The 19230-nt window shown below is 36.9% G+C and overlaps 1 protein-coding gene across 1 annotated transcript in view; it reads left to right on the forward strand.

Moving 5' to 3' along the window:
• The window catches only part of PRDM5 (PR/SET domain 5), a 218960-nt gene that overhangs the window by 134893 nt on the left and 64837 nt on the right, over positions 1-19230 (forward strand). The window contains 3 exon segments of the mRNA XM_073237106.1: positions 77-170; positions 3830-3990; positions 7139-7232. Of these exon segments, the coding sequence (XP_073093207.1) occupies positions 77-170; positions 3830-3990; positions 7139-7232 (349 nt within the window).

The raw sequence follows: 19230 nt of genomic DNA on the forward strand, positions 1-19230 counted from the left end.
CATGAATCCAGGCCCCAGTTACTGTGCTGACTGGCTGATCTAGATACTCCTGACTCACAGTTTCTTTCGTCTGTAGACCCACTCTGAAGAGAGACCATTCCAATGTGAGGAATGTAAAGCTTTGTTCCGGACCCCATTTTCTTTGCAGAGACACCTGCTCATACATAACAGTAAGTCAAAATACAGGCAGTTGAGGACAAAAAGAATTATCTTACTCATTGTTCTTAAAAACTTTGGGAATGTATGCATCACAGAAGTGGACCTGTAAGTAGTTATATAATATGATATTAAACATAAAAAGACTAATAATTCTGCCTTTCACTTTTTCTTCCTGCTTTATTTTCCCACAGTAAGATTAATCATTTTATGAGACAGTTCATTTACATCATTTTTTCCCACTACTTTAAGTTTGTGTATAAAACATGTCATATGTTCAGCAAGATATCTTGAAATTTGTTCTGAAATAGCTGTTTTTGTTCTCTTTAAATGTTGTGATTAAGGAAACATGTCTGACTTTAAAATCTGGCATCATTTTATTAGCTCACAGACTTTGAAGCTGTAAAGGATCCGAGGAAGTGTCTAATTTAACCTCTTAATTTGAGGAGAATTGAGAAAATTGAGACTCAGAGAAACACAGTGACATACTCAGGGTTCCACAGCACTGGGGTGGCATCCAGGTCTCTTACAGTCAGGTGCTTTGCTTCCACGTTACACTGCCCCCTGAATTCTTACTTCTTTTGGCAGGGGCATTTTTTTTCTTTTGGATTGAGTTAATACACACACAAACCACCATGAAAAGCTTGCCTGTGCAGTCAGAGCTAGTTTTAGAACAACACAATTTATAGCTGTATTGCTGAAAGAGAGCACTTTATTTCAGAAAAGAAAATGTTATTGCTAAGCTGAGTTTTAAAGTGGATTCTGTGTTTAGATGTTGAACCAGAGATATACTACAGTACTTTATCTGCAATTAAAGAAAAACTGATGTAACATAGGTAATACTTATATTTCATGATTTTAATTCAAGTTTAATCAGTAGAATGTCTTATAACACAAAGTTCCTACTGCTGATTACATTTTTAATATTTCTGAGGAAAGCAAAACAATTAATCAGTTTTAACAGTTAACTGTACAAGTAAGATGGTATCTTGGAAGAAATTTTCTCTGGCCAAGTAGCAGTATCTAAAATGAAAAATAATAGGCATAATAAAGTTTTTAGGACTACCGAGTGGTAATGATTATGATAAAATGCATGTTTTCTCCTGCCATTCTACATTCACCTTGCAGCTCTGGAGGTGTTAGCACCACTTGCCACTTCCTGATAAAGAACAGCTATGCATTTAAGAAATTTGTCATTGAATGGCAGGAATTTACATCCCATTTCATTACCATTTGATTAAGAAAAATAATCGTTATGAGCTGAATGGATTTAGAATAGGAATTAAGGCAAGTGGGCCTCATTCATACTATTAAGGCTAATATGGCTGAACTTGGCCTGATAGGAAATTTTTCTTTGGATAAAATTAAAAGTTTATTTTACAAGGAATTTTTAATAGAAGAAATCTAATACTTTTGATTTCAGCATATTTGTTCTCATCAACTTGAGACATAGGATTGAAGTGACCGAGTGTAGACTGTGCTTGTGCACTATGTATTCAATATAATGTTGATCGGCACATCAGAGGCTTTATGAAGCTGCAGCAAAACATTTGGCGAGGAAAATCAACTTTGTGTTTGAGTGAGTAAATGAGTTATTTAAGGTAAAGCTAAATATCAGTCAAAGCTAGTGAGCAAAAAGGATGGGAAAATCAGAAATGGCTAAAATAGGGCAGAATACTAGATGTTGTTTTCACGATGTGAAAATTAAAATCCATCTGCTTTAGAAACTTACATCAGCACTCCGGCTCAAAATTTGAAGGCTATTTTGTCATCACTGGTGGAATTTATGGCTGTAATTAAAAACCAAAAGCAAGCTAGCTAGCTTCTTGGTTTTACGATAGGGAAAAATCCTGATAGGTTAAGGCAAAGAAATCTGATAATGAAATCTCATATCAGAATTTAAAAATTCAGATAAACTTAAAGAAATCTGAAATTAAAATATGAAAGAAGAAGGGAATGGGCACCCCTCGTATAGCTCAGTGAGGTTTTTGTAAGGGTACCAATATTTTGATTCACTTGATAGTTTAATAGAAATATTTTGATAGTTTATTGGAAATGCTTGGAGGATTTAGTTTTTATATTTCATTCTGTGCCTGAATAAATTTGACATTATTAACATTTATAATCTTATGTCAATCAATATTTCCTCTTACCTCACTGTTTATGCATTTTATACAACTAAAATATTTAAATAAACCTAAAAAGATATATAAAGATAAACTAAGTTACAACAATAATACCCTGCAAGAAAAATGCACAAAGGTGACCTAGAAGCACAGCTGTCAGAATATACACGGTTCATGCATGGTTTGGATATGACTTTTTTTCAAGCATCCATGAACTCTAAAAGACTTTAAGTTAAAGAGCCTTAATTCTGTCTGAAAGGACAAAGGGAGGGTAATTTATCTTTTCCTTTTTTCTTTTTTCCTTCTTTTTGTCCTTCCTTCCTTAAATTTGGCATGAAGAAATAATAGGATCTTCACATTTCTGAATTCATTCTAGTTGTAGTAGAGGGAAGTTGGAAGAGCTTGACCGAAGTTGAAGTCATCTCTTATTTAGATGTAGAAAGTTACTGTGTATTTTGTCTCATAGTAATATAATATGTGAATCGGTGCTAATGTAATTAATCTCTTAAAAGGGAAAATATATTCAAAAACTAGTCTGTCTTATTTATATAATCATGTGCTACATGTGTTTTGTTAACATACTAAGGGATATCACTGTCTTCTAGTTGTACACATTCATTGCTTAAAATGTATTTAAAATGGGCACTGAAAGTTAGACGTGTGTTAAGAGCTACAAAGATAGCATTATATGAAAGTTAAAAAGTAAACAGTTTTTGGAGTTGCTTTCCCTGCAGGCCCAGGCTGTGTTGTACTGAGATGAAGGCAAAAACCCTGGCAGGTACCAGGGGCTGTAGGGGAGGAAAGAGTGGTTGCCATTCAGGGTGCCCCTGCCCCATCTGGCTGCCCCCCTGGGAGGCAGCCCCCCCAAACTGTCTGAGAGCCTAGGAGGCAAGCCTCTTCCTCAGCTGTTTCACAGCAGACCCAGGGATCCTGAGATAGTGGATCCCTGGTTCCTGAGATAGTCCTGAGGTTCCTGAGATAGTGCTGAGGAAGGAAGGGGTGTTGTAGCCCTCTCCTGTCTGGGTTGAGAGGGCCTGCCCCGGCCCATTTCTGCCTGTCCTCAGGGGCCTCCCTCCCGGGCCTGGCACTTCTGACCCCCTCTGCCTACACCCTGTACCCTGAAGGCCATAAGGATAGTGGTGGGATGGATAGGCATTTAGGAGGGGCCCCCAAAGCAGCTTAACTCTGCTTCACAGAGGCCTTTCGTCACCACAGAAATCTACTTACCTTACACCCCAGCCCCTGCTCTAGAAATACATACTTTTAAAAAAGTTTCATGGTGTCTTTAGAAAATGAGCTGGTTCAGTCCCCACATTATCCAGTTAAAGAGGCTTAGAATATAAGAAGGTTAAAGAACTTTGAATTAACAAATTTGGAACCAAATTTATTTGTGAAAAATTATCTTTTATGTTCATGATGTGTTGTAAGAGCTATAAAGCTAACCGTTTGGAGACAGCACTCAGTCTGATACACATGAGGGGGAATTAATAGCACTCTGGTGTTGCATCCATCATATGTTTCTCTCACTTGACTTTCTCATTTCTAAGGTGAGAGGACTTTCAAGTGTCATCACTGCGATGCTGCCTTTAAAAGGAAGGATACCTTAAATGTTCATGTCCAGGTGGTCCATGAAAGACACAAGAAGTACAGATGTGAGCTTTGTAACAAGGCATTTGTTACACCTTCAGTGCTTAGAAGTCATAAGAAAGTAAGTAGAAGCCTTCTGTGAATTCAGATGCATTACGTATTTAGCATTATGTGGGTAAGTATACTAATTACTGTGTGATAATCAATTTTAGTTCATCAACATGTTTACTCAGTAACAAAGAATGCATAATTTATATCAGCTCTTCAGATATAAAGTTTTCTTCTTTTTTTTTGGAAGAGAGAGATTTTTCTTAAGAAAGTTAACCTAGGTTTCAATATGGATTGTACACAGACCTAAACTATACTGATAGATGGGTCACAGCAAGTGCTTGATAAGTGGGAGCTCATTAGTTTGTATACATTTTTGGACTTTTTTAAAAAAGATATATGAGGAGTGCCTTAATAATTTTATTTTTCAAAGATAACACAGATATTTATTGATAAATTATTAGACTGAGCTCTTCTAGGATTGGAATGGTTCTTCATCGTGCATCTCTAGGACCTAGGGAGATTCCTGGTAGAGAACCAGGAACTTGACAAGTATTTGCTCAACTCAAATAAAATGATGTTCTTACTTCCAGTGATTCGGAGATTATCTTTTTTGTGTTATGCTTATTATCTAAGCAAATCAGCAGGTCATTTTTATTTGTTAAATCATTATAGCCATGTTTTTAAAATAGCAAAATTCATATTATAACAAATGCAGTTAAAGGTTTTAATGTTGACTTTAGAAATGAGTATTAAGTGTGTTAGTTTTCTGCTACTGAGTGTGTGCTGCTGAGCAAATGTGAAGTGACTTCTGCTTTGGTATGACTTTTATTTTGGTGCCTATCCTTAACAGAGCTGTTTCAAAAGGAATGAGTTAAGTAGCTTTCTTTTCCTGTATCTTTAATGCTTGGTAATAATGATACCGACTTTTTGTCAAATCTCTAAATAGAAACCTTTCAACTTTCTTTTCTTGAATTACTCTTTTGCATGAACTAATAAATTCTGGTTGTGTTTTAATCAATGGGGAAAAAGTATAGTGAATTTTTTAAAGAGATATAGTTTGTACAACTGTAATAGCAGATTGCCACAGAGTATATTTTGCAGAGTGTTGTTCATTTTCACCCCATCCATTTATCTAATATTTTCCTCATAGTGATGGTTCCATCCTTTCTTATCCATATTTAAGATACTTTAGTATGTACCTACTAAGATACTTTTGCATTAAACCAAAGGAACATTTTAGTTCTTTTCATTAATATCATCCATATGTCCTTTTTGAAACTTATATCACTGACAAGTAACTTAGGTCATATAAGTGAACAATGTAATACCTGTGTAGCAGCAGAAGATATCCTGTAGATTTTATAAAGATAACACAAATTGGTAGATGTCTATTTGGAGTAAGTCAGTGTTGTAATAATAGATATATACAACTTCTAAACAACAACAATGTAATACCTGTGTAGCAGCAGAAGAAATCCTGTGAATTTTATAAGGATAATACAAATTGGTAGTTGTCTTATTTGAAATAAGCCAATGTTGTAATAATAGATATATACAACTTCTAAACAACCTTACACTAACAAGAAAGAATGGCTGTATTTTGCCTGTTCTGTCAGGGAATGACAAAAATATAGGTCTGTTATATGTTAAAATGTTATACCATTTCATTAAATTGAACCATAATGTGGACCATGGGAATAACAGCTCTTACTGAGGTGTAAAGAATGTAGAACTGTTTTGTATAAGAACGTGTAGTGAAAATGGAAAGTTAAGTACCTGCCATATGCCAAATCAAGGAGATATCTGCTGTAGACAGTGTCACTGGCTAGCATAGAAGTCGATTAGATTATCTTTCTCAAACTTGAGTATAATATAAACCATTTTCAAGGGAAAACTATCTAAAAGGACACTGATGTTGACTGTTGACTAAGGTATTAAGTTCATAACCCTTTGAAAAATTACAAATATAATAATGCATATACAAATGTAAGTTATAATTCAAACATGAAAATTTACAAATTAAATACCAGTAAGGCTATGAAATCAATTATATTAACATTAACAATTAATTTAACATGGAAGATGAGAATGTATTGCCAAGTCAGTGGTTCTTTGAGGTTGTTAGGTGATGAGGTAACTGTCCACCTCTTTTCCCTATCTCAGGCAGTGTGTCCCTTCTGGGAGTGCACTAGTTTTTTTCAAAACCCTTCCCTTTTCTTTTTACATTAGCCTTTGAAGTTCGAACGCTAATACTTGCCAGTAATTTGCATTAAAACAAATGCAAACACAGGGCCTAGAAACTGTTTTGTGGTGGTAACCCAGATGATCTATTATATTAATTTTTAGATTATCATTGAATAAAATTCTAAAAACTGTCTCATAGGAATTTGCAGATATCTGAAGCAATTGCCTCCTTTTCCCTTCTTTTTTCCTTCTCTTAAGTTTATAAAGCAATGGGACTTGAAAAGTATCTCTGACCCCTCATTTATTGGAATGACTTATTTTGATGCTGGTAGAATAACCGGTCTCCTGGTGAGACTGTGAGCAAGTTGAAAACCTTCACCTGCCTCCTCTTTTTGGAGGGGTCACTCTTTTTTCTTGAACTCCCTTAACATTTTATTGAAACTTGCTTTTGATGCTACTCATTCACCTTGTGTGTTTTATGCTCAGATTAAAGGTATGTTGGGGGCAGGAATGTTCTTTCAAATTGACTATTCAGTAAACATCTGCTGATTTTAAAGATCAAATCAGATTTATATTCCTTTTTGCTTTGCAGTAAATCGATCTAGTCAGACAAGCATAATACAAGTAACAAATTACTTCATTGAGATTAATTCTGTCCTCAAGAGTTAAATACACACAAAAATGTGAAAAATACTTCTAAGGAAGTGTTTCTTGGTAGCAATTAAGGGCAGCTGTGGTTTCACGGCATATACTGGTTTTGTATAAATTAACCATTTTAGATGGGTACTCCATAAAGGCTTAAAAAGCAGACTACAAAATTACTTTCAAATTAATGCTAATGTATGATTCTAAGGGTTTTTTTTGAACCGGTGAGAATACCCATGATAAATTGTTTAAAATCTCATTGTGATATTAAATCATTTTAATGAAACATAATACTGGGCAAAAAGGATTAATGTTTGTCAGAGATGCTTAATCATTTTTACCTAGTTCTTCATATTTGGCCTCATCCCTTTTTATTCTTTTCCTTTTAGACACATACAGGAGAAAAGGAGAAAATCTGCCCTTACTGTGGCCAGAAATTTGCCAGTAGTGGTACCCTGAGAGTTCATGTCCGTAGTCACACAGGTATGTAGATTGTGTTCGGTGATAAGCACAATTTAGAGAAATCAGATTTTTCTAAGATAAGGAATATTGTAATAAAACAAAATATATCTCATATTAAGAATTAATCTTGGCTGTTTTTTCTCCCTTAATGTTTCATAGAAACCAGTTCCTTACTCTAGAAAAATTTTGACTGTGTATACTTTCCAAAATTAAGTTAAATATCTACATAGGAATAATTTGATTGATGGTTGATCATGATAAAACTTTGATATATTTTATACACTATTCTAATGGATAGAGTAGGGAATAGCAGTTTTACTTTTTACAAAAGGCTAAGGTCCCTGTCTTAAAAATCTCTCCTGTAACTCACATCAAATATGGCCTTTCAAATTTAAAAAGTCCTTGGAAGGTTGCTTGAATGCTATAGGATTTTATTGGATATGGGGGTGATAAGACCATAACCATCTGTTATACCATGGAATGCTTCCTAAAGCTTCCCTTCATTTCTTGGGATTTCCTTGCACTTTCTCCCATGAAAAAGGGCTGTGCCCTAGTGAAGGGTCAATGAACAACTAAATATTCTTGAAAGGATATTGGCTCAATTTTATCTACTATGTAGAGAAGTACTTAAAAAGGCTTAGAAGAAGGCTCTTAAATTTGATAGCCTGATGATTTTATATGAATTTAAATGGTTTGTATAGCTGAACTATATATTGTACACTGTAACTGGGTTACATTGCTGAAGGTTTCTATTCAAGAACTATAGTATTTGGCTTTCTTTACCATTGTATCACCAGTGCCTAATACAGTGTCTGGTGCAACAACTGTTGCGAATGAAAAAATGTAAAGTAGACCAAAGAATCAATACTGTGATGATTATGCATAGGTGGACAAAAGGAAAGCTGTGGAGCCTAATTATTTTGGAGCATTTCTGGCTACAGCTAAAAGGCCTAAGGTCAACTTAGTATTTGTTATCTTACAATAGCCTGTTAAATACTTCTAAATGAAGCATGTAACCAAGAGTATATCAAGTATTATATTTGATGGCTGTGGTATAATAGGTGACCTAAAGAAAGACAGGTCTTCTTACTTAGAAGTATCCAGAGAAAGTGAGGTTTTCAGAACCAAGTCCAATATGTGTAACAGAAAGCAGAGAATAACGAAAAGAAAAGTGGGGAGAAGCAAAAAGAAAGCAACAGAGAGCCATGATAAGGGCAGGTGGGTTTAAAATACTGCCAGAAGCTTGTAGCACTATGTCCAGATGGTGCAGAAGAAGCAATTAAATGACAAAGATAGAAGAGAGAGCTCTGAAGTCGGGGCCCAGCGCCTGCAACCTAACAGTGCAGCGTTTGACATCATTGGACACCACTCTCTTAAGTGTATTGAGGACTGTGGCAACTTGTGATGTTCAGTAGCCTTCCATTCAGTAATTCTTAGAAAATATCTTTGTGTCATCCTGAAAATATAACTTACACTTTGCTCAGCCGATTTCATGTCTGTATGTCTGTGCTTGTGCATATAATGTGTGCATGGAAGAATAGCAAGTAGGAAATGGGAAAAGTGTATTATTTCTGCATATCATAGTAATAAGTTTATAGTAATGTCCTGAGATAGCATGATGTAATTGAATTATGTTTGGTATGCTGTGTCTGTAAAAAGCAGAGATTATATTGTTCAGAATGTGTTAAAATACATATTGCATCTCAGAAAAGATTAATCCAGTCAAGTAGAACATTTGATTATTCAGAATAATTCCATCCTTGAGAATTTGGTGTACCTACATCTTATTTTGTTTGTAGGAAGGATTGGCAATGGAGAAGAAAAAAGTGCTTAAACTAGTAATTGCCTCTAAAATTTTAATTATAATTATCCTCTACAGAATTGCAGTAAAAATAATAAGATTATTTTTTGAACTCAAAGAATTCACTCTGATAAAAATATTAAGTATATGTAGTACATTTTTGGTGGTGTCTTGTATTATGTTCTGTATTATTTATAATCTAAAGAGTATTCTAAAATCCAAATCATTTTATGTATGATTTGATTATTGTGTGCATTAATCTATGCCAAATGTTGTACAGGTTCTGGCATATTGAATGTGGCTCCTGATCAACAGACTGGCCATCTGAATTCAGACAACAGTGCTGAAGGCATAGCCAACATACACATAATAAATAAAAATAAAAATATGAAATAATGTAAATGTGTATATCTGTACAAATAATTAAATAATTATTTATTTACAATTGTTATAAATAGGTTCTTCTGTTTAAAATCAGACTCATTTCATTTTTACATTTTACAATTCTTTCTGGGGTTATTTTGATGTCAAAACTATGTCCTTGGTGACAACCACCTGGCAATATGGCTGGGGCTGTATTTGAAGCAGTGGGTGCTAAGCAGCATCGGTGACTGCTAGAGGCCTGGCAGGTGGCTGGGATCTGGGCTTCCACAGTGGTTTCAGCATGGATTTATTTTCCTGTGTGAACAAATGATATTTTTGCTTCTCTTTTACTTACTTTGTCCTACCCCCCAAATCATGTGGACCCACTTATCCTCCCCTGAAAAACCCAGCTCAGTAAATACATGTGCTTAGTGGGATAATGTGGAATAATGGTATCCTAGAAAAAACAGGCCTTCTTACTTAGAAGTATCTAGAGAAAGTGAAGGTTTCAGGACAAAGTCCAATATGGTAGCAGTAGAGCTATACAAGACAGTAGATCTCTCCTTGAGTTCTATAAGTTAATATTTTTCTCACCATTATTTTTCCTTATAAAATCACGTGATTTTATTCAGCCCTTTCCCATACTAGGTTTAGCAATTTTATTTATGCTATATCTTGACAGAGGTAAGGGGTCATGGCGTCTTCTGTAGGAAGTTTTTAGTTCTATACTATTAGGAAGTGTGCAGTAAGGTGGTGAGGACTGAGAGTGAAGAGGGGCTGGGGATGATCGGGATGGACAGCTGTCATACCTGCTGTGGAATAGGGCCCTTTGGATGATCAGTGTGAACGTATTGGTCTTAACTGTCCAATTATCTTAAAAATAATTGAGGACTCTGGGAAGCTTTCATCTATGTGGGTTATATCTGTAGTTGCTTACTATATTTGAAATTAAAACTGAGAACATTTAAAATTATTTATTAATTTGTTAAAAATAACAGGAATAAGGCAGAGCCAAGATGGCGGCATGAGTAGGACAGTGGGAATCTCCTGCCAAAAACATATATATTTTTGAAAATACAACAAATATAACTAATCCTAAAAGAGAGACCAGAAGACACAGGACAACAGCCAGACTACATCCACACGTGCAAGAGCCCAGCGCCTGGTGAAAGGAGAAAGAAACAAGCCCTGGCCCAGCATAACCCGAGCACCCATAACCCCAGCTCCCAGCGGGAGGAGAGGAGTCAGAGCGGGGAGGGAGAGGGAGCCCAGGAATGGTAAACACCTAGCCCTAGCCATCCGCACCAGAGCGCAGACACAGTGCATGCGTGGAGGGCTGGAAACTAGGGAAACAGGGCAGCAAGACCTCTGAGCGGGTCCCGAAGCTGATGCCCCTGTGACAAAGAAAAGCGAGTGCTTTTTGAAAGTCTTAAAGGAACAGGGATGCAACAGCTGGACGGAAACAACCCAGGTCACAGTCCAGAAGCTGAAATTCCAGGGAAACCTGGGCGCACTAACCCCCTGGGCAACAGATCTGAGACCCCTCACAGAGGTAAACAGCCAAACAGCCCCCCATCCATTACCCCTCTGTGGCGGGGCCATAGCAGAGAAGCAGCCTGAGACTGGCCACACCCTCATCAAGGGAGCTTCCTCCATACCAGCCGGGTAAGACACAAAGACCCAGTCTACACGCAATTGCCCAACACAAGCCACTTGGGGTCACAATTGTCCCAGTAAAGAAAGGCCAGTAGCAAGTCGAAAGTTTGGCTCTCCCAGCTGATAGTCAATAGCACATATCAACATGAAAAGGCAAAAAAATTTGATCTAGACAAGACTACCCCAGACAGCTTCAATATCTGCTACATCTTCCCCTGAGAAGGAACCTGGGGAGATAGATTTAACCAGTCTTTCTAAAAAAGAATTCAAAACAAAAGTCATAACCATGCTGATGGACTTGCAGAGAAATATGCAAGAACTAAGGAAGGAGAATACAGAAATAAAACAAGCTCTGGAAGGACTTCAAAACAGAATGGACTACATGCAAGAGACCATTAATGGACTAGAAAACAGAGAACAGGAATGCAGAGAAGCTGATGCAGACAGAGATAAAAGGATCTCCAGGAATGAAAGAATTCTAAGAGAGCTGAGTGACCAATTGAAATGGAACAATATCCGCATTATAGGGGTACCAGAGGAAGAAGAGAGAGAAAAAGGGATAGAAAGTGTCTTTGAAAAAATAATAGCTGAAAACTTCCCCAAACTAGGGGAGGAAATGGCCTCTCAGACCACAGAGCTACACAGAACTCCCATGACGAGAGATCCAAGGAGGACAACACCAAGACACATTATAATTAAAATGGCAAAGATCAAAGACAAGGACAAAGTATTAAAGGCAGCCAGAGAGAAAAAAAAGGTCACCTACAAAGGAAAACCCATCAGGCTATCATCAGACTTCTCAACAGAAACCCTACAGACCAGAAGAGAATGGCATGATATACTTAATGCAATGAAACAGAAGGGCCTCGAACCAAGACTACTTTATCCAGCACATTATCATTTAAATATGAAGGGGGGATTAAACAATTCCCAGACAAGCAAAAGTTGAGGGAATTTGCCTCCCACAAACCACGTCTACAGGGCATCTTACAGGGGCTGCTCTAGATGGGAGCACTCCTAAAAAGAGCACAGAACAAAACACCCAACATATGAAGAAGGGAGAAGGAGGAATAAGAAGGGAGAGAAATAAAGAATCATCAGACCGTGTTTATAATAGCTCAACAAGCGAGTTAAGTTAGACAGTAAGATAGTAAAGCAGCTAACCCTGGACCTTTGGTAACCACAAACTTAAAGCCTGCAATGGCAATAAGTACATACCTTTCAATAATCACCCTAAATGTAAATAGACTGAATGCACCAATCAAAAGACAGAGTAATAGAATGGATAAAAAAGCAAGATCCATCCATATGCTGCTTACAAGAGACTCACCTCAAACCCAAAGACATGCACAGACTTAAAGTCAAGCGATGGAAAAATATATTTCATGCAAACAACAGAGAGAAAAAAGCAGGTGTTGCAATACTAGTATCAGACAAAACAGACTTCAAAATAAAGAAAGTAACAAAAGATAAAGAAGGACATTACATAATGATAAAGGGCTCAGTCCAACAAGAGGATATAACCATTATAAATATATATGCACCCAATAAAGGAGCACCAACATATCTGAAACAAATACTAACAGAACTAAAGGAGGAAATAGAATGCAGTGCATTCATTCTGGGAGACTTGAACACACCACTCACTCCAAAGGATAGATCCACCAGACAGAAAATAAATAAGGACACAGAGGCAGTGAACAACACACTAGAACAGTTGGACCTAATAGACATCTACAGAACTCTACATCCAAAAGCAACAGGATACACATTCTTCACAAATGCACATGGAACATTCTCCAAAATAGACCACATACTAGGCCACAAAAAGAACCTCAGTAAATTCCAAAAGATTGAAATCCTACCAACGAACTTTTCAGACCACAAAGGCATAAAACTAGAAATAAACAGTACAAAGAAAGCAAAAAGGCTCCATGGAGGCTTAACAACACGCTCCTAAATAATCAATGGATCAATGACCAAATCAAAATGGAGATCCAGTAATATATGGAAACAAACAACAACAACAACACAAAGCCCCAACTACTGTGGGACACAGTAAAACAGTCTTAACAAGAAAGTATATAGCAATCCAGGCATATGAAAAGAAGGAAGAACAATCCCAAATGAATGGTCTAATGTCACAATTATCGAAATTGGAAAAAGAAGAACAAATGAGGCCTAAGGTCAGCAGAAGGAGGGACATAATAAAGATCAGAGAAGAAATAAATAAAATTGAGAAGAATAAAACAATAGCAAAAATCAATGAAACCAAGAACTGGTTCTTCAAGAAAATAAACAAAATGGATAAGTCTCTAGCCAGACTTATTAAGAGGAAAAGAGAGTCAACACAAATCAACAGAATCAGAAACAAGAAAGGAAAAATCACAACGGACCCCACAGAAATACAAAGAATAATTAGAGAGTACTATGAAAACCTATATGCTAACAAGCTGGGAAACCTACGAGAAATGGACAACTTCCTAGAAAAATACAACCTTCCAAGACTGACCCAGAAAGAAACAGAAAGTCCAAACAAACCAATTACCAGCAGCAAAATTGAAGCGGTAATCAAAAAACTACCAAAGAACAAAACCCCTGGGCCAGATGGATTCACCTCGAAATTTTATCAGACATACAGGGAAGACATAATACCCATTCTCCTTAAAGTTTTCCAAAAAAAAGAAGAGGAGGAAATACTCCCAAACTCATTCTATGAAGCCAACATCACCCTAATAACAAAACCAGGCAAAGACCCCACCAAAAAAGAAAACTACAGACCAATATCCCTGATGAATGTAGGTGCAAAAATACTCAACAAAATATTAGCAAACCGAATTCAAAAATACATCAAAAGGATCATACACCATGAACACCATGACCAAGTGGGATTCATCCCAGGGATGCAAGGCTGGTACAACATTGAAAACTCCATCAACATCATCCACCATATCAACAAAAAGAAAGACAAAAACCACATGATTATCTCCATAGATGCTGAAAAAGCATTTGACAAAATTCAACATCCAATCATGATAAAAACTCTCAGCAAAATGGGAATAGAGGGCAAGTACCTCAACATAATAAATGCCATATATCATAAACCCACAGCCAACATTATACTGAAAAGCAAGGAGCTGAAAGCCTTTCCTCTGAGTTCGGGAACTAGACAGGGAAGCCCACTCTCCCCACTATTATTTAACATAGTACTGGAGGTCCTAGCCACGGCAATCAGACAAAACAAAGAAATACAAGGAATCCAGATTGGTAAAGAAGAAGTTAAACTGTCACTATTTGCAGACGACATGATATTGTATGTAAAAAACCCTAAAGACTCCACCCCAAAACTACTAGAACTGATACCGGAATACAGCAAAGTCGCAGGATACAAAACTAACACACAGAAATCTGTGGCTTTCCTATACACTAACAATGAACCAACAGAAAGAGAAATCAGGAAAACAACTCCATTCACAATTGCATCTAAAAGAATAAAATACCTAGGAATAAACCTAACCAAAGAAGTGAAAGACTTACACTCTGAAAATTACAAGTCACTCTTAAGAGAAATTAAAGGGGACACTAATAAATGGAAACTCATCCCATGCTCATGGCTAGGAAGAATTAATATCGTCAAAATGGCCATCCTGCCCAAAGCAATATACAGATTTGATGCAATCCCTATCAAACTACCAGCCACATTTTTCAATGAACTGGAACAAATAATTCAAAAATTCATATGGAAACACCAAAGACCCCAAATAGCCGAAGGAATCCTGAAAAAGAAGAATAAAGTAGGGGGGATCTCACTCCCCAACTTCAAGCTCTACTATAAAGCCACAGTAATCAAGACAATTTGTTACTGGCACAAGAACAGAGCCACAGACCAGTGGAACAGATTAGAGACTCCAGAAATTAACCCAAACATATATGGTCAATTAATATTTGATAAAGGAGCCATGTATATACAATGGCGAAATGACAGTCTCTTCAACAGATGGTGCTTGCAAAACTGGACAGCTACATGTAGGAGAATGAAACTGGACTGTTGTTTAACCCCATATACAAAAATAAACTCAAAGTGGATCAAAGACCTGAATGTAAGTTATGAAACCAATTAAACTCTTGGAAAAAAACATAGGCAGAAACCTCTTAGACATAAGCATGAGTGACCTCTTCTTGAACATATCTCCCCAGGCAAAGAAAACAACTGCAAAAATGAACAAGTGGGACTATATCAAGCTGAAAAGCTTCTGTAGAGCAAAAGACACCATCAATAGAATGAAAAGGAACCCTACAGTATGGGAGAATATATTTGAAAATGACAGATCCGATAAAGGCTTGACATCCAAAATATCTAAAGAGCTCACACACCTCAACAAACAAAAAAACAAATAATCCAATTAAAAAATGGGCAGAGGAATTGAACAGACAGTTCTCCAAAAAAGAAATACAGATGGCCAACAGACACATGAAAAGATGCTCCACATCACTAATTATCAGAGAAATGCAAATTAAAACTACAATGAACTATTACCTCACACCAGTAAGGATGGCTACCATCCAAAAGACAAACAACAACAAATGTTGGCGAGGCTGTGGAGAAAGCGGAACCCTCGTACACTGCTGGTGGGAATGTAAATCAGTTCAACCATTGTGGAAAGCAGTATGGAGGTTCCTGAAAATGCTCAAAACAGACTTACCATTTGACCCAGGAATTCCACCCCTAGGAATTTACCCTAAGAATGCAGCAATCGAGTTTGAAAAAGACAGATGCACTCCTATGTTTATCACAGCACTATTTACAATAGCCAAGAATTGGAAGCAACCTAAATGTCCATTGGTAGATGAATGGATAAAGAAGATGTGGTACATATACACAATGGAATATTACTCAGCCATAAGAAGAGGGCAAATCCTACCATTTGCAGCAACATGGATGGAGCTGGAGGGTATTATGCTCAGTGAAATAAGCCAAGTGGAGAAAGAGAAATACCACATGATTTCACTCATCTGTAGAGTATAAGAACAAAGGAAAAACTGAAGGAACAAAACAGCAGCGGAATCACAGAACCCAAGAATGGACTAACAGGTACCAAAGGGAAAGGGACTGGGGAGGATGGGTGGGTAGGGAGGGATAAGGGGGTGGGGAGAAGAAGGGGCATATTAAGATTAGCATGCATAATGGGGGGGGGATGGGAGAAAGGGGAGGGCTGTACAGCACAGAGAGGACAAGTGGTGATTCTGCAGCATTTTGCTATGCTGATGGATGGTGACTGTCGGGGGCTTTGTGGGGGGTACCTGGTATAGGGGAGAGCCTAGTAGACATAGTGTTCTTCATGTAAGTGTAGATTAATGATAACAAAAAAAAAAAGAAAGAAAGAAAGAAAAAGGGAATTACTCCCTGATAGGATAAAACTAACTGTAAATCAATGATTAATGCATGCTTTAAATATCCTTAATTTTGATCACTTAAAGGGTGTCAGATGATCGGCTATAGAGGTACATTTTTCTGATAATATTCCTTTCTCTTAAAAAAAAAAAAGCAGTTCCTGTGTGGTGACCTCCAATGAGTTCTACACAGTGGTATAAAGGGCATATCAATGTGTGGGCAAAGGGTCTGTTTGTGTTTATACAGAAGATCAAAGCCTAATTTGGCTACCCAGAAAATGAACTAAGATACGATATGAAGAAGAACTTCCAACATCAGCACTCTCTGGAAGAGTCATACCAGAAGATGATCATCAAAATTCCTCAACAAAGATCCTGGCGCTGCTACAGTTGTAGCTTCATTCATCCCACTGGTTCCTGGACTTGCCATGGGAATGAAGAATGAGATATCTAAGCGGGCCTGTGCATATAGTAAAACAACAAATTTGACTGGATCTATACTGTTGGAACTCAACCAAGAATTAGGAGAAGTGCAAGTTGTAGCGCTCCAAAATCTTACGACTACAGACTATCTACTGTTAAGAGAACATATGGGATGTGAACAGTTCCCAGGAATGGGTTGTTTTAATTTGTCTGATTTCTCTCAGACTGTTCAAGTTCAGTTGGACAATATCCATCATATCATAGATAAATTTTCACAAATGCCTAGGGTGCCTAACTGGTTTTCTTGGTTTCACTGGAGATGGCTGGTAATTATAGGTCTGCTTTGGTTATGTTACTGTATTCCTATTATGTTAATGTGTGTGTGCAATTTAATTAATTGTTTAAAACTATACATGCTTAAGTTACTCTACAAGAAGACATGTCAAAGAAATAGTCAATCTTCCCATGTTTTCTTCCATCTGCTACTTCTATAGCTTTTCTTCTTCTTCCTAATTACAACCCTTAAATAAAATTCGTGCCTCATATCGAACTTACCGAGTATCATAATTCTTCCAAGTGGTAAAGATACCTCAAGACAAATGCTGGGCATAGAAGCCACAGGGCATAAATCTGCAAAGAAGTAAAAAGCTAACCTTTTCAAACAATATGGCTTCTCTCTCACTTACCAACTTTACATCTCCCTGTATGGCCCCAGAAGATGACTGGTTAGCCAGAGACGGGTAAGATTCCTCAAGGGAGGAAAAACCTAAGACAGGCACAGTTGCAGGGGGGCCATCAGGTGAGAAATTGGGGATCAACAGTGGTGAAGCTTAGAACCTCACCCCCCCCCCCCATTTTGAGAGAAATCTTCTGTATCCCTGGATGTTTAAATGCCCTTGTCTAGCTTGGATTAACACATCGTCTACAGGCACATACCTGATCATCTACAATTGCTCTCTTACAACACTGAACTATGTTTTCTGCCTTTATCTTGCATCTACCTACCACTTCAGCATTTTATTAAAAATAATAATAATAATAATAATAAAGGGAGAAATGTGGGATCCACATATAACTCAAGTATAAAAATCAAACAAATATTCATATTCGACCCGATTGTTTATAGTTCATAATGCGTGATCAAAACCGAAAGTTTCTGTGATGACTGCCCTTGCACTGTTCACCATGTAAGAACTTATTCACTATGTAAGAATTTGTTCACCATGTAAGAACTTGTTCGCTATCTTTCAGAAGATTGGAGACTGACGAGAATTAGGCTTGAGATGGATTAATTATTGTGCATTGAACATTGAGTCCCCTATACAGCATTTTATTGTTGTTAACAACCATTTGATCAATAAATATGAGAGATGCCCTCTCAAAAAAAAATTAACAGTAATAAATCTATTGCATGTTAATTTAAACATTACAGAAAAAAGCTACACTTTCCTTATAATTTATAAAGAAATAATTTAGAGAGAAGGGGGCCACTGTTTTACATATCTGAAAATCTCTATAATACCTGGTTCAAGAGGAGACATCTAGATTGTTGTATCTGTTCCTTCATCCTGCTGTAGTATGTTCTTTCGGTTGTAAAATTTGCAGAATTTGAAAGAGTGTCTGGTTTCACAGAGATACATAGTTATAAGGGGAGGGTTTTTAAAAAGCGTTTGCAAATTCTGGGTATTACTTGTTATGACACTAAAACTAAAAAAAAGCGGTATTTTTTTTTAAAGGCTTGCTGTTGTACAGAACCTAAAATTTGTTCATGAATTCCTATTCTGTTACACTGATGTATCTTGCACTTTGAATGATCCTTTACCATGCATAAGTTGGTAGCATCATGCACAGATTATGTGGCAAGTACTGGCTCACTGAGTCATACAGCCCTTCCAAATGCGTTAATGTCATCACAGATCTCATTAGGCAAGTCTAAGTAGTTGGAAGTCTTCAGGCACATGGAAGCAGATACAAATTTTCCAAAATTCTAAATTTGCTTTGACTGCTGTAATTCTTGTATTTATTAAAAAATACTGCCACTTGCCCCTTCTTCCCTTTCTTTCTTCCTTTCTTTGAAAATGACAGGCTCACTTCTTTTATTCTGAAAACACAAATGTTCACCATATACACAAGTCTGAATAACTATAATTTGTAAGTCATTTTGTTTCCATTGAAAACAGTGTTGCATGAAAACTGCTAATTCAGCTCATGACTAGATTACATGGTGCTTTTCCTTGAGATAACTTTAGGGCATCAATATGCATTGTAAGTGCTTCCCATTTTATGGGAATATTAAAGAATATTAAAAACCTGGTACTCAAGAATTAAGGTTTAATAAGATAAATAATTTTTACTTCATCGAGGATGTCCTGAAGTGAAACAGGC

The sequence above is a fragment of the Manis javanica genome, chromosome 5, assembly GCF_040802235.1.
Source record: "Manis javanica isolate MJ-LG chromosome 5, MJ_LKY, whole genome shotgun sequence".
Taxonomy (NCBI): Eukaryota; Metazoa; Chordata; class Mammalia; order Pholidota; family Manidae; genus Manis; species Manis javanica.